Raw genomic sequence first — 23,822 nt, forward strand, 5'->3', positions numbered from 1 at the left:
GGGATGATATGTGCCTCTATGCTGCCTTATCACATGGACTGGCACAAAGGTGGCCACACTGCCTCCTGGCTGTACAACCCCTACCAGCTCCCAGTCTCTCCAGAAGTAGAACTGAATGCTCTGGATGTGGTGGTTTTACTCAGGTGGGCAGCTGAGCTCCACCACAACTGTTCTCTCATTCCTCAAAGGAAAATGGGATGAAAATACAATGACAAAGACTCAAGGGTTGAGATAAGGATGGGGAGATCACTCAACAATTATAATCACGGGCAAAACAGACTCATTAGAGGGAGATTAAAGAAATTTATTGCCTATTGCTAACAAGCTAGGGAAGTAAGAAACAGAAAACAAACCAAAAACACCTCCTGGGTCCGACCTGCTGGGGTCAGATTTATTCCCAGCAGGCATAAGCACCCCCATCTTCTTGTGATACCTGGATGATAGTGAACATATTGCCACATTCACAGCCAGCTGGGCTCTCTGCTGGACACTGATGTTCCCAGATGTGTACAGCAGCATGACTGCCCTGTGGCATTGACACCTGCCGTGGTTGTGTCCCAGGATGGCTCCATCGCACAGTGTCACAGAGATGGAGGAGCTGGGGAGCCGTGACACAGGCACAGGTAGCAGCCATCAGAGCTGGATCAGCCCACATAGCCCCTTCAGCCCAACACCAAACCCTTTTCCTGACACCCACCCTGCACCTGGTGGCCCAGCAACATAACGGCACCCTTGTGGCCCTTGCCTAAACCTGGGGTAACTGGGTCATCACTGGCCCTTAAAGTATCAGGGCTTAAATTAACTAATGAAACTCTAAAGGTGATAGGGACTGGAATAACAGTGCTATTTTGGGGGGATACCATGCTGAGACTAGGGGATTAAACAATCACAGAGCAATTATTGTATGTACCCAAGGCAGGGACTAACTTGTTGGGAAGGGATTTGATTACAAGATTGGGCATTCAAATAGTAAGTTTTTAGACTGGAATAACAGTGTTATTAACAGGGTGTGCTCAGACCCTGAGAGAAAAGTTATATCTGCCTTTGATTGGAAAGACTCTGAAACGGGGTGGAGGCAACAATACAATGGACAGTTTTACCTCCAGGGTTTACAGAGTCACTGAACAGATTTTGGAGCAATTCCAGCCTCTGGAGGGGGTGTATATGTTACAATATGCAGGTGAGCTTTTATTGTCAGAACAGGAGAAAACAGTTGTGAAAGAAGCCAATAACAAAACATTACACTTTCTGGGAAAACAGAGCTTGAGAGTATTGAAAAATAAATCACAATATGTGGAAAAAGAAGACAAGTATTTACAGCTTCTAAGTGTCTGAGGAAAAACGAAGAATAAATCCAGAGAGGTTTCAGGAAATTGTTGAGCTACCCCTACCATAAAACTAAGAAAGAACTAAGAAAGTTTTGTGGGGTTAATGCAGTATTGTCAATTATGGATAGAAGCATATGCTCAGAAAACAAAAGGGCTGTATCTTAAGTTATTGGGGGGGAGCCTTATATACATGATTGGACAGAAAAGGAAAAGGAGTTAATAGAAAAATTGAAGCAGAGCTTAATGAGAGCACCAATCTTAGCTCTTCCCACATTAAAGAAGCCTTTTATCTCTTCGCTACTGTGGATCGGGGAGCAGCACTGGGAGTACTGACCCAGGATTGGGGGATAAGCAGCAACCAGGGGCTTATTTGTTTAAACTGCTGGGCCCAGTTTCCAGAGGATAGCCTGAATGCATTAAAGCTGTAGCAGCAACTGCTAGTCTGGTGGAAGAAAGCAGGAAATTAACCTTTGGGGTTAATTAAGAGTCAAAGGGAACCACAGAATGCCAGTATCACAGAGTTTCATTAGCATCCCATAGTGTCACAGTGCCATAAAGTTGTGAAGATTGTCATAGAAAGCCTTGGAGAGCCCAAAAAGAGACATAGAGCGTCACAACGATATGGGTTGCCATAGGTTCTTATGTCAGAGAGTCAATCATATATGTCTTAGTGTGTCTTAGCGTGTCAGTCACAGTGTGATAAAGTGGCAAACCATTGCAGAGTGTCAGCGATTGTAATAGACGCAGACTACCACAGTCAGAGTCTCAATGTGTCGTAGAGACTCACAGTGTCCTCAAGTGTCTCAGAGTGACAGAGTTATCGAGCGTCACAGGCACATAGGTTATAGAATATCACAGAGTCTCACAGAGGAATACTGCCAAAGATTCTTGGATTCAAAGTTTCATAGTGTCATAGTGTCAGAGATTTTTCACAGCGCATCACAGTGTGATAGAAAAGAATAGTGTCACACAGTAAAATAAGTCACCGTGTCAGTGTCACAGAGCCTTCTAAGGTGTCCCTGGGATTCTTAAACTGTCACAGAGAGCCACAGAGAACCATGGCATGTCACTGAGCATCCTCAAGAGTTATCAAGTGTCACAGAGCAACCTAGAGCATCACAGAGTGATTTTCATAGAGTGTCTTAGAAAGTCCAAGAATCATTAAATGTCCTTGTGTCCTGGAGAGTCTTTGAGGGTAACAGAGGGCCAAAGAGGCCCATAGTGGTCCAAAGAGTGCCAAAGAGGTTCATTGATCAGTGAGAGCGAGTCCAGAAGTGGGCTACAGAGATGATCAGAGGGTTAGAGCATCTCTCCTATGGAGAAAGACTGAGAACTGGGGTTGTTCAGCCTGGAGAAGAGAAGGCTCCGGGGAGACTTCATTTCAGCCATTCATACTTAAAGGGTTCTTATAAAAAGGATGGAGACAGACTCTACTCACGTAGATAATGTTAGGACAAGGGGGAATGGTTTTAAACTAAAAAAGGGGAGATTTAGACTAGAGGTTAGAAGGAAATTCTTCACTCAGAGAGAGGGTAGTGAGGCCCTGGCACAGGCTGCCCAAAGATGTGGATGCCCCATCCCTGGAGGAGTTCAAGGCCAGGTTGGATGAGGCCCTGTGCAACCTGATCTAGCGGGTGGCATCCCTATGGCAGGGAGTTGGAACTAGATGGGATTTGGGGTCCCTTCCAGCCCAAACCATTCTGTGATTCTATGACTGAACTTGTACCCAGGTAAAAGACAAAGGGGAAAGTGTTTTAATTGTTGTCTTTGTTTGTCACCATCCAAAGCTGTTTTAATTGACAATAAATTTAAGTCAGTTTTCCCCAGGTTAAGGCTGTGTTGTGTGTCAGGTTAACTGGCATTTATCTCTTTTTATCTTGACCTGTGATTTTTTTCACCTTGTGTTCTCCATGTGTTTCTGAGGAGGGGGAGTGACAGGTTGGCTGGGTGGGCTTCTGACAGCTAGCCAACACACCATCTGTGTTATGAGTGCATGTTTGTGAGGCTACCATTGCTGGTAGGGCACCCAAGGTGTGTCTCCCTTAGCTCTCTGCAGGCTTTCTCCTCATCACACCTTCCCTCACAACACTGGGCTTTTTTTAGCAATAAGAGCTGCTGTTGTGCAGCTGGGCCTGGCTGTTTCTGAGCTGGCCCATGAATCCTTGGAGCAGGTGGGACAGGTCACAGCAGCAGATACAGATGGGGAGGGAGGTGGTGAACATGCTCTCTAAGTAACGTGATTTAAAAGAACCTCATGTGGTTTTAATTTATGCTCATTTCTCCATTTCTCCTAACTGGAGATTGTCTTTATTTAAACCATTTAGAAAATCAGCCAAGCAATTTTCACTGCGCTCAGGGGAGAAGGAGGAGTTTCTCAGGCTGTTGTCTTCCAGCTCTTCTTCCTTCCCTGCCCCTGTGAGTCAGTGGTCACGTAAGACCTGCTGCTGTCAGCATTTTTATAACTTTGGTTGTGGGTTAACAGCTCAAAGTCTCATGGTGATGGAATTACTCCAAATGTCCCCACACCACCCATGCCAGCTATTAAGTTTTCTAGCTGTTTTCCCATTTTCAAACTCATGCTCTGGATGTTACATTAACACCTCAGATTTCCACTTTCTAGCCTTCTGGATGTGAGTTACTCTCACATCCGTAACTCAATCTAGTTGGGCAGAATGCTACTGGTTTAGTGGAGCTTGAGACACCCAGAACTCTACTTGCACGCGTTGTTTCCTGTGACTCCTTTGCCTTGCACTCTCACACCTTTTGGCAAAGAAGCATCCCTATTGCATAGTGTCCTGTCTTTTTTTTTTTTTTAAACCATATGGCAGCTACCACTTTCACAGCTTTATGAATTTCTGAGTTTTCCTATTTTTTAAGATCATGTGAATTGTATTTTTCCATTACTTGATATGGCCATCAACTCAGGGTATTATTTGTTAAACAAGAACAGGGGCTCCCTGGATTGTAATTCTCAGCATTATAGGTTGTGATTGTACAAGAAGACAGTGTGTTGCCTACCAAATCATCAGCTGCAGCCTACATAGTTAGCAGTCACCGCATCATCTGTACCAGTCCTATGGGTGGGTTTGCTCATGGGTCAAAGGTAATATTCAGAAAATTGCAGCACTATTGCAGCACTAGTGTTTATCTTAAAATATTGTACTAATGATGTTCTAGTGCAAAGTCTCACACCAGCTTGTTAATCTAGAGGTGGAACAGACATTAAGACACACATCTATGATAAGGCAGATGACATAAAAGGGGACTAAAAGTGTCCTCTAGAACTGTCATGATCATCTCTGGGTTTTCACCCCCTTTTGTATTGTGAGCAAAACAACCAGCATTGTGTTTGTATCTTTGCTTGCTGGGTGCCTTACCCCAGCCTCACACTGCCTCCAGAGAAAATTCTCCTTCCTCCTACCCTGATGTTTTGCTAGTTTGTTGTCAGCCAGCACAGATCTGTGCTGCAAGCTCTGCCTTGGCTCACTGACTCAGCTCTGGGTCAGGCTGGCTGGCTAGGCCTGTTCTGGATAGCCCTTTAGCCAGTCTCACATGAGGAACATTATTCACTATTCAAGCAATGCCTAAAGGCATCAGACTATGTAAAGCCCATGCAGTTCCTCATGCACAAGCAGTTGCTTGCATCAAACATGCAGATTTTCCTGAATTTTACTAGTGAAAGGGTTGCAGAAAGGCAGGGCAAGGCAAGGATCTGCTTTCATGTCCCACATAAGGAGGAGGTTGCCCTGTGGGACATAGGGAAGGCAGTGGCATTTCCAGAGACCTATGAGAAGCTGAAGTTATTCTAATAATAACTGACCAGGCCAGCACTGATCCCAGCGAAGTGCATAAGATAACGCCAGTGCATGAATGAACAGGGCTGTCCTGTACTCCCAGAGCTATGAGAATGTTCTCAAATTATTACTTACCATTATTTAAGAGTCACAAGGAATTAAGGGCAGTGTGGGGGAAAGGACAACAGCAATGAACTGCCTGAAAAAAAGGAGGGACCCTGGAAGTGGTTGAACCTTGAAGGCAATATTATGTGGGAGGCAAAAGGGAAAGAGAGTAGCAGCATCTCCAGGCTATCCTAAAGGGGAGCCACCCTTTCTTCAGTAACCTTTCTTCCCCTTTTAATACAGTGCACTAAAATTTTAATACAGTGCACTAAAATCATTCAAGACCTGCTGACACTGGCAGTGCTGTTTTACTTCTTCCATAGTTTTGTCTTCTGAAAACATACTTTCCGTGTCACTTGCAGCAGAGAGCCACAGCTGTGAAGGGAATCAGCACATCTCCAGGTGACTGTTTGTGGTGGACACAGTGAGACAGCTGAGCTCCACTGCTCCACCCCACCAAGGGCTCCAGCCCACTGTGTTTAACCATGTCTGCTACTCCTTTACCAGTTCCCTGAGGGAAAAACCTCACCTGAAACTACTCTGCTGTGAGAATGCTGAAGCAAGGTACAGCCCCCTCACCTGCAGGAGCACATCCCACAGGGAGATGGGTGGGAGAGGACTTCAGCTTCGGCACCAGAGTTTAAAGACCTGAGTTTGACGCTTAACAAGGGGTAAGCTCCCATTGCTGCTCCAGCTGCCAGGAGCAGTGGGCAACTGTTCTCATCTATACTCTGCTGGGTTCAGTGCTTCAAGCTGGCTTCCCACAGTCTTTCTTCAGCATTTACCCACCTGTGTGAGCTCTTCTGAGTCTGTCCCTTACACTGGGACCCTCCCTGGACAGAAAGTTCCCTGTAGGCAAAGGACATGAACAAAACTGTCAGCTGCAACTCAGGAAAACTCTTCTCTGCTACGCAGTGCAAAGGAAGGAAAACACACTGAAATGCTAAATGCCCTTCAGTTCCTGCCTTTGGCTGGAAAATGTTTTTGACTGAGTACTCAGGAAGGTTTCCAGCACTGCTCAGCTTCCTTTAAAAACACAGAGACCATGCAAATCCCTCCATCTCCATTTTTTACCCAGATGAGTAAACTCAGTCACAAGAGACTTACCTAACACTTTGTCACAAGCAGGTTAAAGATAACCATGTTTCCCACATCACTATCTAGTGCTCTGTCCTCCAGACCAAGCTTCTACCTTTAACCTAGTCCATCAACCCAAGCCAGCAACTCTTGCCATAGCTTGGACTAATCAGCTCCAAGGACTGGGCATACAACGCAGTAGCAAACATGGGGAGCATGCACTCTTACCTGACAAGTTAGCACAGACAAATGAGATGGAAACAGAACATTCCTACAAGACACAACTTGAATTTATATTTATTATATATATATATATATTTTTATATGTACCTTTGTATAGATTAAACTGGGTGGAATTTTATCGTATATATTTTTTGGTATAATACATACAAAACAGGAATGGGAATGTAGCAAATACAAATCATTACATTCCTTGAACAAACTCTTTGCCACATTGACACTGAAAAATTGCATGCAATGGGGAGACATAGAGAAGGGAAATAAGTTCTATTTAAAAAAAAAAAAAAAAAAAAAAGCAAATACAATCTAGGTACAACTGTCAACAGAGGAGCAGCACTATATATAGCAAACCTGTATAAATTAAAAGTAAATTTCACTCTGACATCTACTATGACTTAAAGTGCAACAAAGCCTTATTTACCTACAGAAAACAGGAAAAATTACCCCCTCTCCCTATTCCAACCTTTCCTTCAAACAAAACAAAACAAAACAAAACCAACTAAAGAATATACATTATCCACAGTCCTATAGAGACACTTACATCTACTCAGTAGCACCAAGAATCTGATACGGGTATAATTAAAATCAATTAAAACTCAGGAGCAATGATAACATTTGTTTGCTGCTTTTGCAGACTTCCTGCCCTTTATTAGTGTCTGGGAGAAGGAGGCAGCTCTCCCTGTGCTGAAAGCGAAGGTGACAGTGTCCTCTTCAGTGTCCCAGGACACCTCTCTCCACCACTGGCCAAACCATTCTGGCAGTAGGCTAGAAACACATACACACAGTGAGAGCAGCAGGGGTTATGCTAAGGGGATGGAACAGGAAGCTGAGGCCCAATTTGTGTGCCTGGGTGTCTATAGGTCTACACGCACACATGTGCATGCGCATGGAGGGAACAGAACTATCTACACAGAGCTGAAGGGTTGTGTGAGTCCAATACACGTGACGAGCCTCTTTGGTGAGAGGGTGAAAGGAAGGGGTGGAAGGGAGAGGAAGGAAGTCAGCACAGGTCCCCTCTTGCGAGCCCCTGGTTGTGCGGTTTCCCAAGGCCAGGGGCCTGTGCACCACAGTTCATCCGTCTCCACATGCCACCTCTCGGCAGGCCTCAGTAGCCAAAAGTCTCCTGGGAAGCATAGACCATGTAGAGGAAGCCATCCTCATCCTTCTCCTGCTCATAGATCTCTGAGATGGGGGTGGACACGCTCACCATGCTGTGCTGGTTCACCAGCAGGAAGAAAGCCTGGGTGGGATTCAGCTGCAAGCGGCGCCTGGAGGGGCAAGGGCAGGAGGACCTGGGTCAACTCACTGTGAGAGCAAGTTCTGCCTCCCCCCACGATGCTGTTCACATAGGACTGGGCCAGCACAACCAGGACCTCCTCCCATATGCTCAGGACATGCTGCTGGTGAGCCATGCTGAGCTCCTAGGGGTTCTAAGGCATCAGGAGTTGGGGCTCTGCAAAGCTCCTTTCTCCAAACACTGCTGCGTTGGGCAAAGCAGAGGGGACTCTTCCATCGGAGCTGAAGGATAAAGGAAGGGAACCGGAGTCCCCTTTGTCAGCTCATGAAGTAAGGGAGAGGTCATAGTCCTTCATCAGGTGCTGGGTATCCCTCACACACATAACTTGTCCATACTACAACAAAATGTTGCTGTGTTTTTTCTGTCCTCTATCCTCACCCTCAGCAGCTGCCTTTGCCTCACCCTCACCCCACTTCTCTGTGTTCACAGCACGTCAGTCAGGGCCACCCTACTCACCGGATTATTTTGACCAATTCACTCATGTTGACATGGTCTGGGACAAGGAACTTGGTCTTGTCCAGCACTGGCAGCTGTTTCTCCCCTTTATAGCGTTCAATGATGACCTGGGGAGAAAGTCAACAGCAGGGTTAGCCTCAGTTTACAGTGCCCCAAGCCATAGCCTCAAGGTCATATAAGTGGAGAAGTTGAGGTAAGGCCCTCCTTGTTTCTCCCTGCAGAGAAACAAAAAAGGACACAAGCAGTGACCGCCAGGTTGGCTGCAGACAGCTCTTCAGCAAGAAGTCATTCCCAAGCCTGCCTGCCAGAGCCAAACAGTGGAGAGCATCCAAGATAAGTGAACTAAATATCAACTGCTCTGGCTGACTGAGAAACAGGATGCTCTAGTGGACTGATGCCTCCCCTAACATGCAGGAGATCTGTAATAGCAGCAAAGTGTATTTTAACATCACTTTCAGACTTACCAAAAACTGAGCTAAGGGTCCAACTCCCCATACACATGGCGGAGAGGACGGGGGGAGAGAAAGAGGAGCTTGCTCAACCTGATCAGTCCTGACCAGACAGCCTCTACATAACAGGAGACATTTTCCATCCCTTCTGTGCCATGAAGCTGAGCTGCTGCAGTTCAGCATTACCCTGCTTGTTTAGGAAAAGCTGTGGGTATTCCCAAATAAGCAAAGTTGTCATAAATAACTGCAAAGTCACACCAACATAATCCTTCAGAAAGGTGGGGTTGGATTTTGCCAGTTCCTTGCCTTATGATAACAGTCAGCCACACTGACTCCAAAATGCATCAGAACCCATGGCCATTTGTCTGGTGGCAGGGAGCTTCCATGGCACTTCAGCACAGTGCCACCAACGGAACAGCCCAGCATGTCCTCCTTGACTTTCAAGAGATCTTGCTTGGCAAAGTTCTTACCACACCTACACTCACGGAGCAGCATGCATAAATCATGCTGCCCAAAAGATGGCTCCATGGATCCAGAAGGAACAGGGAACACTGGGATTTGCCTTTGGGAATACTGCTTGATTTGCCTTTCTCTTAACTGTTTGGTGGCACACCAGCTTCTGTCAGCAGCAGCAAGGCAGCTCCTGCTGCCTGACCACAAATAAAAGCACTGAGCATCTCTGGGGTCCCTGCAGACCCAGTCAGAAGTGCAGTGGAAGAACACCCAGATCCCTTCCCAGTGCAGAAGGTCTCCTGCGCACCCCATTCCCACTCCTACTCTCTCCCTCTGCAGCAGAGGCTGCCCTGGAGAAGGGTCCCCTCACCAGCGCTTGTCTTGCTGGGAAGGAGAGCTGTTCCCAGACAGCCAGAAGAGTCCTGAACACCTACCAGACAGGAAGGAATCACAGGACAACACACCATTTGTGTGGCTGCACCTTCATCAGGAGCAGCACCACATACACAGCGCATGCAATGCCATATGCCCCATGCAGAGCTGTGGGGAACAGTGGGGCCAAGGGCAAGGATGCCAACTGGGATTTGCCTTCACTGCCTCTCAGCCCCTGCTGTGGCGGAAGGATTGCGGAGGTGAAGCTAAACACAAGCAGAAGCAGCAAGGGAAAAGTCTGGAGTGAGAACAAGGTGGTATTCCCAGACACCACTCTCAGCTTTCTCTGTCTTGCAGGGTGACACCACTGCAGCCTTTATTTACCACTGGCTACTGAGACTCATTTCTCCCCTGGAGAAAGGAATCTCCAAGGGTGTTGGCCTGGAACAGATTGAAGCCCAGCTGGTAACAGTGCTGGAGAGAGGCACCTTGCCAGTCACAGCAGCCAGCAGAAGGCAGGGGACTGCAGGACATTGCACTCAAGCCAAGCTTGGTTCCCCCAGGAGACAGCAGAGAGGTGGCTCAGCTCCTTCCACAGCCTGCTCACCACTTGCAGAGCTTCCTTCTCAGGTGTAACAGGAGGAAGTGTCCACTAGCACAGGAGTGTGCCCTAGCACAGAGCCTGCACCCTAAGCAGTGCCCAGACAAGGGAGTGGCACAAAGCACCTAAACACCTCTCGAAGAGCCCATCCCCAAAAGGTCACACAAGGTAAACCCAGAAGCCAAAGAAACAGGACAACCAACATATGAAGGGTCCCTCAATACACCCATGTACTCACACTGGCCATGTGTCTCCTCTTTTTCCAGAGCAAAAGACCAAGAAAAAACAGATATTGCTCCGTTTTGCCATATAGGGTCCTGCTAAAAGAATGATTTTATGTATTTACATACCTCCTAACTTCCCTTACTCCCTGCAGGATGAGAGGCAAGCACAAACAAAGCTATCCTATCCTGTTCAATTTGAGTTTCACTTTCACAAATGAGTATTTTGGCTACAGGTTTGGAACAGTCCAGTATTTTGGAACAGTCTCAAGGGGCTGGACTCTCACAACAGCCACATACAGGGATAAAGCTCGGGCCACTGGGAGACACAGAGGCAACACCTGGAGCTCAGAATTTTAACAGGAGTGTGCACAAAGGGACAGCAACGCAGCAACTGCTTGCACGTACACCTTCAGCTGTAGAGGGCCCTGTACACCTGGGCTGTGCCTCATTTCTCACTCATGTATCAAAGACAGGTAGCTATCTCTAATTACCAGACAGTTCCATCCCACCAAGAAAAGCCTTTGAATTAATCCAAGAACGGGCTGATGAGGATGTCCCAGCTGGTAAAGCAACAGCTACATTGTGCCTTGAGTAAACACAGGGTCCATCATGTAGAACAGCTCCAAGAGTTTCTATTGCCAGAGCATGAGCTGCTATTTCGGTAACAGCTAAGGAACACGTGGCCAATGGATAACAAGTTCTTGCGTAGCTCTGGAGTTAAATGCATGATCAAATGCTAATATTACATCCCTGAAACCACTGGGCTTGTATACAGAACTACCTCTCCCAAGCTGCTGCCCCAGCCCAGGGGTTCCTCAGCATGGGACAACCCCCTCTCGTGCTAGGAACCCTCCTCAGACATAAAGCGAGCTCGGCACAGATGGGAAGGCTTAGGGCAGAGCCTGGGGAGACACGGTCCCACTGCAGCAGGGGCCTGGGCAGCATTCACAAACTCAACTCTTGTTGTGGGGCCCAGACTGAAGAGATGGAAGGGATTTTGTTAGGGAATGGGAACAGATGTTACAACCTGACATAGGCAAGGCTGCTGTGGCTCCGTGTAGCAAGGCTAAGGATGTATTCCCAGGAGGCATGTGCACACACAGCAATGCACGTATATAACACATACAGATCTCCATACACAGCCAGCCACACAGATCAACACTCCTGTGAATGCTACCATCATCAACAGCCTCCCCCTGTCCAGCTGAGTAGGGTGGAAGTCCCTCAGTGGGAATAGGTACAATGTCCCCTCAGTCTCAAAGGCACTCCGGCATTTACTCATATCAATGTCTGTTGGCCTTGGACACTGGAGCTGAGGGTCCCTGGCACAGCCCTGGCAGGAGCCCAGGGAAGGCTGTCCCTTCCTCTGAGTACATAACTCAAGTTTCCATCCACCGCTGTCCTGAGACCGGGTATTATTTTGGGTCCCCTAACTGACATTGCATCTCTGTGCTCCTCTGTGAATGTGCAGATGTGTTTGTTTATTTAACCCTATAACCTGGCAGATATTTCTTTTCAAAGCACAAACACAGCCTTGGCTTTCCCTCTGCAGCACTGCTGTCCATGAGTCACCAGATCTCGTTTAGCTGACAATTAAAGTGCTCTGGGCTTGCTCCTGTTGCTACCCCCAGTGCAAGCTGGGTTGAACAGGATTGTTCCTCTTTGATTTTAGACCCTTCAACTCAACAAAGCTGGTTTGAAGCTTGCAGCTGCTCTTCAAAGGTCCAACTTCAATGGGCTCCAGAAGGAGAGTGCTGGAGCCAATAGCTGGTGAGGGCAATGGGCAGGCATAAGCTCAGCCCATCCTCTAATGGGGCAGAGGATGGGTTTCTAAAGCATCTGCTGCAGGCTCTAGCTAGAGCTCCCAGCAAGGAGGCATGAAGCTGAGGCGGAGTCACCCCACAGCTGCCTGCCAGCCTCAGCTGGAGGTTCCTTCCCAGCAGAACTAAGTGGAAGCAGCACCCCTCGACACACACCCACAGCCTCCTCAGTAGGAGCTGTGTGTTCCTGCAGTCAGCATTTCTTACCATGGAAATGTAGTCAGCTTCAGGAAATGCGGAGACAGAAAACTAGCCCCTGGCATAAGGTGGATAGGAAAACACAGGACAGCCCCCAGCTCCTGCCTATCTCCTTATGAGATGTGTCAGAAAATCTTAAGCACAGGCAGGCATCATTCTACAATGTGATTTTCCTTCAAACACAAGCAGAAAACTCCTTCCTTCAGGTAGAGTTCAGGTTATCTACTCCTCTGTCTCTATTGGGCAGAGACAAACACATCAACAGTGCTCTTCCCATGCAGTCCCCCACACCTGCACCCCTTCCTCACCCCCTCAGGAAGCACTCTCATGGAGAGATTTGTCTTTCCCTGGGCACAAAGTCAAGCCACACACGCTGCAAATCCTCCAGGCCCTCTGTAAAAGCAAAAGGGGACTCACCCAAAGGCCTAGAGTAGAAACCGGAGATGCAGGAAGAGGGCAGCAGCTGCAACACAGCTTGCTGTGAGTCCTGCTAGCAGGAAGGATGTGACGTGAGCCCTCTCCATCTGGGCCATCTTCTCCCAATCTCATAGAGCTGCAGGCTCAAACCCTTTTGCTTATTCCAATGCATAGGAAGCCCCAGCAACACAAGTGAAGTTACTTTAACAGTTAATTACGAGAAAAGCAAGAATCAGCACTTACTGGGATTTTGTTTGGATGCTGCTCTCGGATCTGCTGTACTTCTTTACAACGATCCGCTGGAAGGAAAAAAGTAAAACAAGGAAGTTAGGAACATCTGGCTGTGATAATTCAAGTCAAAACGAAGCAGCCAACCTACAAGCTACAAACTGACAGGAGGGATATGGCAAAAGTAATACAAATTCTGTTCTCTGGGCCACTGCTTCATATCTTGCAGCAGTGAGATTGTCAGCACAATCTCAGCTTCAGTGAGCAGACCCTTATGGCTTCTCACCACCCAAATCGCCCCCCAAAGATGGGAAGTGCCACCCTGCCTGGTAAAACTGGCCAAAACATGTGGAAACAAAGTGACTGAAATAAAACTGTAAGGATTATAAATCTGTATTCCTAAATCCATGTGAGCAGAGTTCATAACCATCAGTGCCAGGTAGCAGCAGCAGCTTTAGGGTCTCAGCTCTGGAAGCTCAGGCTCCTCATGTCTCCTGGCTGCTTCCCCAGATGATTCTCCATCTGGGACTAGGTTTTAGCCATTTCCTTCTGCCTGCTGTGTACTTGCAAGCACTACTTGGCAGAGTGCCTCAGTCCTAAAGAGATACACCTTGTCAACTAGGACTCCTTCACCATCACAGATCTGCAGCTACAACCGCTCTTTGGCCTGAGAGATAGTATTTCTAGACCTGCAGTGGAAACAGGGGAACAAAGTTAAGCAAGGAGAAGGACCCATACGCTGTAGGGTTTTTTTCCTGCAGTTACTCCCAAACATTCTAACACATCTTCCTCCAGAGTTCACACTCACTGATACATACAGCAGGCAGCACATGAAAGTATGCATGCTTTTTGAGCTGACAGGAGAATTTCAATTCCCCCCCCCCATTGATCTGCCAGAGGAACCTCTACTTTTTGCCCCAATTCAAAACTGGAGGGTGGGGAAGCCGAGCAGGGTGCCAGCAGGCTGTGTGTCCCGCACAGGGACACGGCGGCCCCCGGCCTCCTCCTGGGAGGCACCGCACAGCCTGCAGAGACTTTGAAGTGCACTGGAGAATCAGTGTCACAGATCACAGTGTGTGAGCCATGGGTTATGGCCGATAACTACAGGCTGCCCAGACATGCAAACATCTCGTAGAAGATCTTGATGTCACAGGACCTGTCCTAGATTACCCTGCCGCCCACAGCACCTGCCCCAAGCCTGGCTGCCTTCCTCAGGCAGCCCAAGTGCCTCCTGACCTGCCTCCAAGTGCCTCTTACCTGAGGTAAGGGCAAGTGCAGGTGACTGTATTGTACATGTATTTTCTACCCATAAGTTTTGAGCATTTCTCCTCTAACTACTCAATAAAACCTTGTTGCTTGCAGATACTACTTTGGGAACAGCCTGGAACTCTTTAGAGGCAACAAGGCTACAAAATCACCATATCACAGAAGTTTTCGAGCATTATTTTTGCCTCCCCTGAGAGGAAAACATCCCTCTACTAGGAACAGCCAGACCTTCCTTCTATAGTGCTTCATGGGCTAGCAAGACAGCAAGATTATTTGGACTGAATGAAAAATTTGAGCATACTTGTTTCGGCTCTCATGACTGGATATGTGTTTCTTCATGCTTCCATTTCACCCTATCCAATGATCTGGGGCATACAGAGTTATCCCATGAAGGAGCCAACTTTCCCAAGGTCTCAGTCACTGAGGAGTTACACAGAAATCAGCACAGGTGATGCTGGTATGATGGCAACCCATTGGGAATGTAGGGCACCAAGAGGGAGCAGCCAGCCTGCAGCATATGCCTGCCTCCCTGCAGAGCCCTGCTCCTACTGCTCAATGCACTCCACAGCACATCCCAAAGCCTACAAGCCCGAAGCAGGAGCAGACAGCATATTGGCACACATACTTAGACAACCTGACTGCTGTTGACTCAGATCTGCTGGGGACTAACATAGCCTGCAGAGTGCTTTGTGTTTTTCCAGCTTCAGTATCCACGCTGTCCTGCATCTCTCTGCCATCTCTATAGAGGTGTTGCCATGTGGATGAGCCTCCTCAAAGCCAGCAGGAATTCAGGGCATGAGCCATCAGCTCTGAAGTTCTCACTAGTTGGAGCAACAGCTGCCTATTCACACCCTCTGAGACCTGCCACGCACCCAGAATCTGGTCCTTCTGCTCACAGGGGTTGGAGCTTTTTCAGCCTCTCTCATCCCATAGGACCCTGCGGGACCCAGCAGCTTGGCATTATCACAAAGCAACGGCAGAATGTGCTGCTGCTTCGGCTCCAGGGGCTGTCCGTTTCAGAGTCTACCTTCAGGAAAGCCGTTCAGGGCAACCCGACCTAAGCTGTCCAGGTGCCTGAAGATTCAGGCAGAAGTCTCCAGGACATCCAAAGATCTCCTAAGGATCACGTGCAGTCCCCTCTTAGTCTTAGTGTACTGTGGAGGAATGGTTAAGTGAAATAGGACACGTGGATGTTGGGCAGTTAGGAGGCAATGGGCTAGTGAAGTACCGTACTCAACTCACATGAGTCTGGCACGTACGCAGCTGGCTGAGAGCCAATCAGGCTCAAGGACACGATGCCCTTGAGCGATTGGGAAAGTCCCTAAGGCGGGAAGGTAGCTAAAAGAAGGAGAAACTACCTGAAAAGAGCGGGAAAATGTTAGCCAATCCTGAGCTTAGTTTTTGCAATATGTATGAGTTGATTATGTTCAAACTAGATAAAAGGCGACTGAGCTATCCATTAAAGTTGAAGTTCACTGTTCACTCATACTGAGCGTCTGTGTCTTCCTTCCGTCGACAACAGTGTACCAATTACTTCCACGACTATCTCCTGCCCAAGTAGGGCTGGGAATCGGGAGAAGCCATCCTGCACCAAGCCCTTCACAACGGGGTCATTTCTATGTGCACAACAGAGGTGGATGTGAATCCTCTGCCTCAAGAAAGCATCCTCAACACCCTGCAGCAAAGAATAGCTATATACTACTATCTTTAATTTAGCTCACATGTGGTCTAATTAAGTAAATCACAGGAATAAAGAGAAAACAGTAAGAAGGGATGGAACAGGGATCAGGAGCGTGCAGCGGCTGTTGATAGGGGACAGCCCAGCCCCAGGCCATGCAGGGCACTGCCAGTAGGCAGCTTCCCTCCCCTTCTGCCAGCAGTGTCTGCAGTCATGCTTCACATGCTGCAGATCCGATCTTACAAACCTTGTTCTTCTCCTGAATTATAGTTGTGCTAGTTGAGGTTAAGACTTTCCCCTTTGCTGCAGCACCTAGCTACAGTCAGGTCTTGGCTGATCGGTGAATGAGAGCTGTTTACAGGACCCAGCCCATACCCTCATTTTTCCTCTGGTCCCTCCAAGAGCTGTTTACAGGACCCAGCCCATACCCTCATTTTTCCTCTGGTCCTTCCCCACCACAAGGACAAGCCAAACACCTCCCTGCACTTTGGCAGCTCAGGGACTCCAGCTGGGGGGGATGACAACAACGGAAATAAGACCATTATTTCAAAAGGGCTGAGCAAAGGTGAATAAACTGCAGACACACACCAGAGGGAAAAGCACTGCCTCTGCTCCCAGGTGTGGGCACCATTCATCAGCCACGAGGGGAGCCAGGCTTCTACTGCCAGGATGCAAAAGCTCAAAATGGCAGTAAGATAAAAACCACGTTTTTTTATTGGCTGTTCCTGAAAAAAAAAAAAAAAAAAAAAAAAAAAAACACTTCACTGCTAGGGCCTATTGAAAGACGGGAGTATTTTTGTAGCAGTGCATATGCCAAGAAAATTGCCTCTCTCTCCTCCAACTGCTGTTTCAGCTGTTAAGCACGAACAGCAAAGCTTGCAAATTGTCCCAAGCACAGGGATCTCTGCTATTTTCTTGACTGAGGTCCTTCCCGAGCTGCTCTCCCAAAAATGTGGACATACAACATCTCCCATGGCAATATAGGATGATATCATTATGCCAGTTAAGGACAACAGTGGAAAATTTTACAACTTTCAGAGCATGAACCTGTTTGTCAGAAGCGCCCAGGAACTCTGGCTATGGGACACAGGGCTTGGCTGTGCCGAACACCATGCAGACACAGGATGAAAGGACAGCCCTGGGTGCACAAGAGCTTAATTGGACAAAAGATACAGATGGTGGAACATAAGGCAAACACGTGGCAAATTCTCCAACAGCAGTTGCACAAGGGGAAGCATTTTTCAGGGGACAGCAGACAAATGCTGGTCAGGCACTGGTACTGCCCTGGGGCAGCAGATGGACTCAGTGACCAGCTCTACTGCCTGTGACCAACAGCAACACTGCAACTTGCATTTGAAAACACCACCTGCACATGCTATCAACATGCTGCAAGGTCAACAGCACCCGAGCTGAGCAAGAGCACTCAGGAAGCCCTGGAGCTGTCTCTGCCACCTGCTAGGTGCTCTGCCAGCCAGCATGAGGCTGAGTCTGTCTCACATCCAAAGAAGCTGCAGAAAACCAACACGTTTCCCCAAGTAGCTGCTGTGCTCAGTCCCACTGCAGAGTGTTGCTGGAGCATGGTCCTCCCGCCAAGAGATCTTCTGCAAGGAAGGAGGAATTGGATAGTCTGAAATAAGGATGCATCTGGGATGAGCTGGCACCTGCCAAAGACATGGGCAAGTTATGCAGGTCATTCCAGATGAATGTCAATAAATATTTATGTAACATGCTGCCCTAAGGCCTGACACCTCTGCCTACCAGGAAATACATCCCTGTTTATCTGCTCACACCACGGCTAACCTGCCTGTCCCTGTCTGGTGCTGGAGAGCTCAGTCTCAGGCCCACGGCACTGCAGGAGGCGCAAGGAGACACTCCCACATCCAGGACAGGAGGATGAAGCTGGTGAGGCCAGCCCTGCCCCAGGAAGGCAGTCCTTGCTGCTGAGAAAGGGCCATTGTCCCAGGCCACATGGGACAGCAGCATTACTGCAACTTGGCAAAGATTGTGATCACTGTTCCTAGCCTTCTTCTTTTGTCTGCAAAGCTGGGGGCCTCTGGATGGGTAGGAGGACTCAGGACAAAACACACTGTTTTGAACTTGCTGTCCAACACAAAGTGTATCTCTGAGATATGGCACAGGTAGAGGGTTATGCTCTGCTGTCACAGAAAGGTATCAGAGGTAGAGCTTACAAATAGATTAAACAGGAATCACGCTCCATTTTCTTAGTGGTTTCACAATGTGAGCACGATTTTGAGCCTACCTCCAGGGAGGAGCATTTGTATCTGTCACATCTGTGGTAAGGGCTCAGCTCGTCGCCAAGCAGAGCCACGCAGCAGCTGCTAAGTCTAAACTCACGCCAAGAGACTTGATTTCTGGTCGCACAGCTCTGTGTCCCCCTGCCATGGAACACACAAGGGGAACACCAGGCCTCCATCATTCAGATGGGGCAATTCAGGGCTTCTCCTCTCTGCACCTGCCCAGGGACATCCCCAACGCAGCAGTGCAGGCGCTGTATGCTCCAGCACACACAGCGAAATGAAGAGAGATGGAGAAGTCTGGAGTCACATCATTGTGACGTGACGGGGGGCGTTATGAGGAAGATACAGCTCTGCTCCATGCACACAGACAGCTTTGCAGTGGGCCTGGCACAGGGGACCAGTGGAAGATGCTCCTGTACTTCCTTGTTGAGCCCACCCTTGAGAAGCTGCATGCAGGCCAAGAGAAGGGGCCCTGCTACACTGAACGGCACTGCAGGGGTTTGGACCCTCGACCTCCCCTCTTCACTTACAGCCCAAGGGCAGCTGGAAGCATCAGCCTGGATGCCACAGAGAGGATGGATGTAGTGTACTCAGTCAGGAGAAGAAATCACTGTCTTGTTACATCAGACCAGATGTTTTCTCTTCCCCTCAGGTGAAGTTAACCAAGTAAAGGCTGTTGTTTCTCAACAAGCTTTAGTGCACCCTTGCTACAAAATGGCACTGAGGAGCCAATGGCTCTGCTTCCAGAGACAGGGACTGTGTATAAAGGACAAGAAAAAGAGAAGGAGAAAGCAGATGTTGAAAGCTCCTCCCCTGAGCATGGGGGGCAAACAAGTCCATACCTTCTGTGCCATGTCTGGATTGTACACACTGTGTTTACATCAGTGCTCCAGATAAAGAACCGTCTTTTTTTGCTCAATGTTTAGTCACAGTTTCACTAACCCTGGAAAAAGAACAAGTTCCTTTCTTATGAACAGCCAGAAGGCTGTCCTCTGCAAGGGCTTCCCTCTGCCTTTTGTTTGTTCTCCGCACTCCCGAGCCTCCAGGATAGCAGGAATGTACTCACATTTCTCAGAACCACTCAGGATGCTTCAAGTTGTTCAAACAAAGGACTGGCGCTCCTGACAACGACAAGGCAGAACACATCTGCACATGTACAGAGGTTGGGTCAGGTACTGGGTCTGGCTGGAATGTTAACTTTCCCGACAGCAGCCCATACAGTGCCGTACTCTGTACTTGTAGCTGGAACAGCAGTGTTATCACATCAGTGTTGTGTCTACTGCTGAGCAGCAGTGGCACAGCATTGGGCCTTTCTCTAACCCTCCTAGGGGGTGGGCAAAAAGTGAGTAGAGAAACATCACTAGGGCAGCTGACCTAAACCAATCAAAGGGATATTCCATACCATGTGGTGTCACACTCAGCAATAAAAGGTGGAAACAGGAAGAAGAGGGGAGGGGTGGGCTCTCGTTGAGAAGACGTCGGTCCTCCTCTCGAACACCGGCTGCGTGCGTTGAGGCCTTGCTTCAAGGACGTGGTCAATCATCGCTCATTTGTGGGAAGTAGAGAGTAATTTCTTTCCTCTGCACTTCCATATAGCTTTCATTTATTTTGTTTGTTTGTTTTCCTCCCTTTTTCCCCTTTTCCCTTTTACTTCCCCTTAGTTAAATTGTTTAGTTCATGGTAGTCTTTATTTAATTATTATAATTATTTCCCTTTAATTAAATTATCCTTATCTCAACCCGTGAGTTGTTCTTTGCTTTACTTCTCCCCCTCCTCATCTAAAGGAGGGGGAGTGAGAGAGCGGTTGTGGGGTTTAGCTGCCCAGCACGGTAAAACCACCACAGGTCATTGCTGTTTGCACACAAGCATGCTTGGACACGCAGAGATTTGCAGGGCCTATTTGGGGAGACATGCCAGGCAGGAGAGACTCGGATATATTCCTTTGTTTTCCCTCAAAACCTATTCTCAAACTGCCTTCAAGACAAAAGGCATCGAACAATGCCCCAACCAGTTAGTGGTGTGTACACGCAGTGGTCGGCCACAGGTGGTGGCACAAGCAGGGTGATGTCCTGGGAGACCTCCTGCAGGGCCCTGGTGGCAGCGGTCCCGCCACGACTGGCAGCAGAAGGCAGGCTGAGGCCAAGGGCGATGACCAGGCTGTGGCCACAACTCAGCAGTGGCAGAGGCGAATTCACCAGTCCAGGACTCATTGGAACCTCTGCCCTTCTGGTTGGAGGGGTTATCTTCATTTTTTGTAGTGAAAAAAGTATCAAGTAAGGACCGAGAGACACACAGGCCTTATTATTCCTGTCTGCCAGTTGGGAGCTTTCATTATATATATATATAGTGTGTGTATATATATATATATATATACACACACTATATAAAATAAATATTTGCAGTCTGTACATCTCACTGGCATTTGTTTTCAACATAACTCCTCTTGTACAAATATTTTTGTCAATGCTGTTAATTAACCCCACATCAAATCACGTCACAGAACATCCTCAGCGATTAATACAAGCAGGTAGAGGCCACCAGGCATCAAGGTGAAACAGCAAACCTCACTTCAAGGAGCCCTGTCTGTTAAAGCACAGCTGCAAGAGCGTGAGCGCTCAAAGCACAGCGCATGAGGACAAGCTGACCCTGCAATCAACCTCAGAACAAGACCAGGATGTTTTTCCAAGTGACCATTACGCAAAACAGGTATGACAAGCACAGGATGGCACGTGGCAGAGACAGTTTGTCCACTGGTGGTCTTTCAACTGATACAAGCTTGGCCAGCTTATACTAGGTGAGTCCCCAGAGAAGGCAATGCTTTATTTTTCCCTGGAGCCAAGAGGAGAGGGAATTCAGTTCTACATGCTGCTCTCACCTATTGCTGCCTTTTCTGTAAAGAGAAGTGCATTTGCAGACCTGAAGGCAAGTCTCCCAGGGAACTGAATACAGAATGGGAATATTCAGTGTATAGAGGCTGAGGTCAAACCTCAGTCTGTCACCTAGCCAGGGGCTCCAGGACACACACGTACATGTCTCCTCACAAAGTGCCTCAATTTCAACAGGACACCAGGGCACAAGGCTGGCTCACTACGAGACCTGAGCTCGGCTGACCGGCCGGTGAGGTGTAAGGTCCATGTCCATACTCACACCAGTTACACACCGCAGCGAAAACAAAGCCTGAAGGTTGCTGGCAGTCTCTCAACAGCAGGACTGACACTGCAAAACAATCCCTCTGAGAGCAGTGGGAGGCATCATTGCCACCTAACCCGCTGGAGGACTCATGCTCCTCACAGGATGTGCGACGGTGTCATCGGGCAGCGCACATGCAGCTGCAGCCAGGACACACCCTGTTCCTTTGCCACAGACCACAGCTTTGTTCTGGAAACTGTTTTGGACTCCTGCAATGGGCCTGACTAAGCAGAACACGGCAGCCTCAGCATCCCCAGAAAGGATTAGGATGGGGGAGCTGAGGGTCACCACCAGATTTTACCCCCATGCATCCAGACCAAAGATTCCCTGCTGCAGATGTGCCAAGGGCTGAAGCAGCTCATGGCACCTCACTCTCTCACTGTGCTTTGGATCACAGGGAAAGCCAGACTCTGTGCCCTCAGCATGCCTCATCTCCAACCTTTGGTGTTTCTCATACAGTTCCTTTTTCAAGTCCTCAACCACAATGGGCAGGAATCTGGAAAATTTATTCAGAATAGACACAAGATAAAGCAGATGGACAAACAGAAGAAACTCAATGGAAAAATAAATCTCGCTATCAAAACTACAAGGGGAAAACGGGCACGGAGAAAAGCAGGATCCTCACTAAGAGGTGGCAGACCAAGACCTAAGAAAGCCACTTGCTGTGAAAGCAAGCAAGCCAGAGCCTGGGCAGCTTTTGTGAACAACCATATTCCTGACTCTCCATTTTCTGTTTTTTTTGGAACTGTTCCACTTCTCTAAAGTTTTGAAGCCTTAAAAATTAAGCCATTCTGAGGGTACAGTGTCCCTGGAAATATTTTCCATCAGCCCTCTCCAACTGCATTGTAAACAGTCACTTCCTGCTCCTGTTGTGTAATGATTTGACGATGAAAACAAGCTGTATTTACTTTCTCCAACGGAGCAATTCCAGCCCTGACCCAAAGCAACTGCGTGGGCTGCCAGGCCTCCACCTCCTTCCCCTCCCCCTGGCCAAGCTCTGCAAAACAGTCAGCTGAGGGAGCAAAAGGGCAGAGGAAAATACACAGAAACAGGCAGCACAGGCAGTTGCCAGCACCAAACTCCCTCATCCCCCTCTTTCCCTGTCAGGCTATTTTAATCCTGCTTTCTTTTAACTGCTCTGAGACTTGGATTTTGTTTTCCTTCAGGTTTGCGTGAAGTCTGAGCAATGTGGAAAGGCACAAGCCAGACTCCTCCTGACTGTGATAAGCTGATTCTCACCAGTTTGGCAATAGGTACTTACCAAGGGTTTGATTTAGGACTTTATTGCTTTTAACAAAGAGCTTAGGAGAGTAGAGTATAAGACAGCAGTGAGCAAAGCAAGCATCCCCTAGGCAGCAGACCTGATTTTTGTTAGTGCACGTTTACTTGGATGGGTCGCTGCAGCCTGAGGAGGCTGGGTAACTGCTCAAGGCTGGAAGGGTTGTGACAATAAGTTGCCAAATAGTTACAGTGTCCAAGAGAAAAGCAGTGAGGGGCTGGCTCAGCACTTTGGGAGGAAAAAGCTCCAGTTTTAAAGCCTCGCGTAGGAAACATGCCCTAACCAGCACCTGGCCAGCACCTGACACGCAAGTTCCTGTTTGGCACCAGTAGCCCTCGTTTGGGCATCGCCTGGCAGTAACGCCCAGATGATCCCTCCCTGCTCGGGACGTGACCGCCAGAAACACGCGTGTTCCCCAGCGTCAGCTGGCAGAGGTCAGGAGAAGCAGCAGCTGGTGTTCCACCCGGTTTCACCATCGGTTCGGCAACCAGGCCCGGCGCCTTCCACGGCAGGCGCCGCCTGCCCCTGCACAACGCCGCGCGCTTGAGCGAACAGCGCCCGGGAGGCGAGGGAGGAACCCGCAGGGCTCAGAGCTCCGGGGAGCCGCCCCCGCGCCGGGCGGCCGGGGCGAAAAGCAGCTCCCCGGGGGGCTGCGGGGCACGGTGCGGCGCAGGTTTCCCTTCCCTTCCCTTCCCTTCCCTTCCCTTCCCTTCCCTTCCCTTCCCTTCCCTTCCCTTCCCTTCCCTTCGTCCCCGAGCCCCAGGCCAGGCCCTCCCCGCCCTGCTCACCCCTCGGGGCCAGCCCGGAGGCCGGGTGGCCGTGGGTCCCCCGAACTCAGCCCCAGCCCCTGCCCCGCTCCCCAGGCGGCCGCCTCCCACCGCGCGTGACCGGGCACCGCGGCCCGGCGCCGCCCGGCCGCCCCTCGCGGAGCCGTCCCCACGGCTCAGGGCCCGGGCGGGGCTCACCGAAGGCGCGGCGCTGCTTGAAGGGCCGGTCCGAGGGCATGGCGGGGCCGGGCCGGAGCGCGAGTGCCGGCGGCGGCTCCGTGCGGCGGGCGCTGCGGCGGAGCGGGGCGGTGACGTCACCGCGGCAC

General features: G+C 49.1%; 1 protein-coding gene across 1 annotated transcript; it reads right to left on the reverse strand.

Annotated features, from left to right (window-relative positions):
- Window positions 1-7,158: 7,158 nt before the first annotated feature.
- MAP1LC3A (microtubule associated protein 1 light chain 3 alpha) lies at window positions 7,159-23,818 on the reverse strand. Its single transcript, XM_084538504.1, has 4 exons — window positions 23,695-23,818; window positions 13,075-13,130; window positions 8,298-8,404; window positions 7,159-7,812 (listed from the first exon to the last, which is right to left on the reverse strand). Exons 1-4 carry the CDS (start codon window positions 23,732-23,734, stop codon window positions 7,650-7,652), a joined length of 366 nt encoding a protein of 121 aa, XP_084394630.1. The 5' UTR covers window positions 23,735-23,818; the 3' UTR covers window positions 7,159-7,649.
- Between the last annotated feature and the right edge of the window lie 4 nt (window positions 23,819-23,822).

The sequence above is a fragment of the Aythya ferina genome (assembly GCF_964211825.1).
Source record: "Aythya ferina genome assembly, chromosome: 16".
NCBI lineage: Eukaryota > Metazoa > Chordata > Aves > Anseriformes > Anatidae > Aythya > Aythya ferina.

Excerpts from the sequence above, each read along its gene's own strand:
- MAP1LC3A (XM_084538504.1), bottom strand. The coding sequence starts at position 23,734 with ATGCCCTCGGACCGGCCCTTCAAGCAGCGCCGCGCCTTCG. Across the intron at positions 13,131-23,694 it reads CAAGCAGCGCCGCGCCTTCG|CGGATCGTTGTAAAGAAGTA; the intron begins GTGAGCCCCGCC and ends TTTTCCTTCCAG. Across the intron at positions 8,405-13,074 it reads AGCATCCAAACAAAATCCCA|GTCATCATTGAACGCTATAA; the intron begins GTAAGTGCTGAT and ends CTTTCTCCCCAG.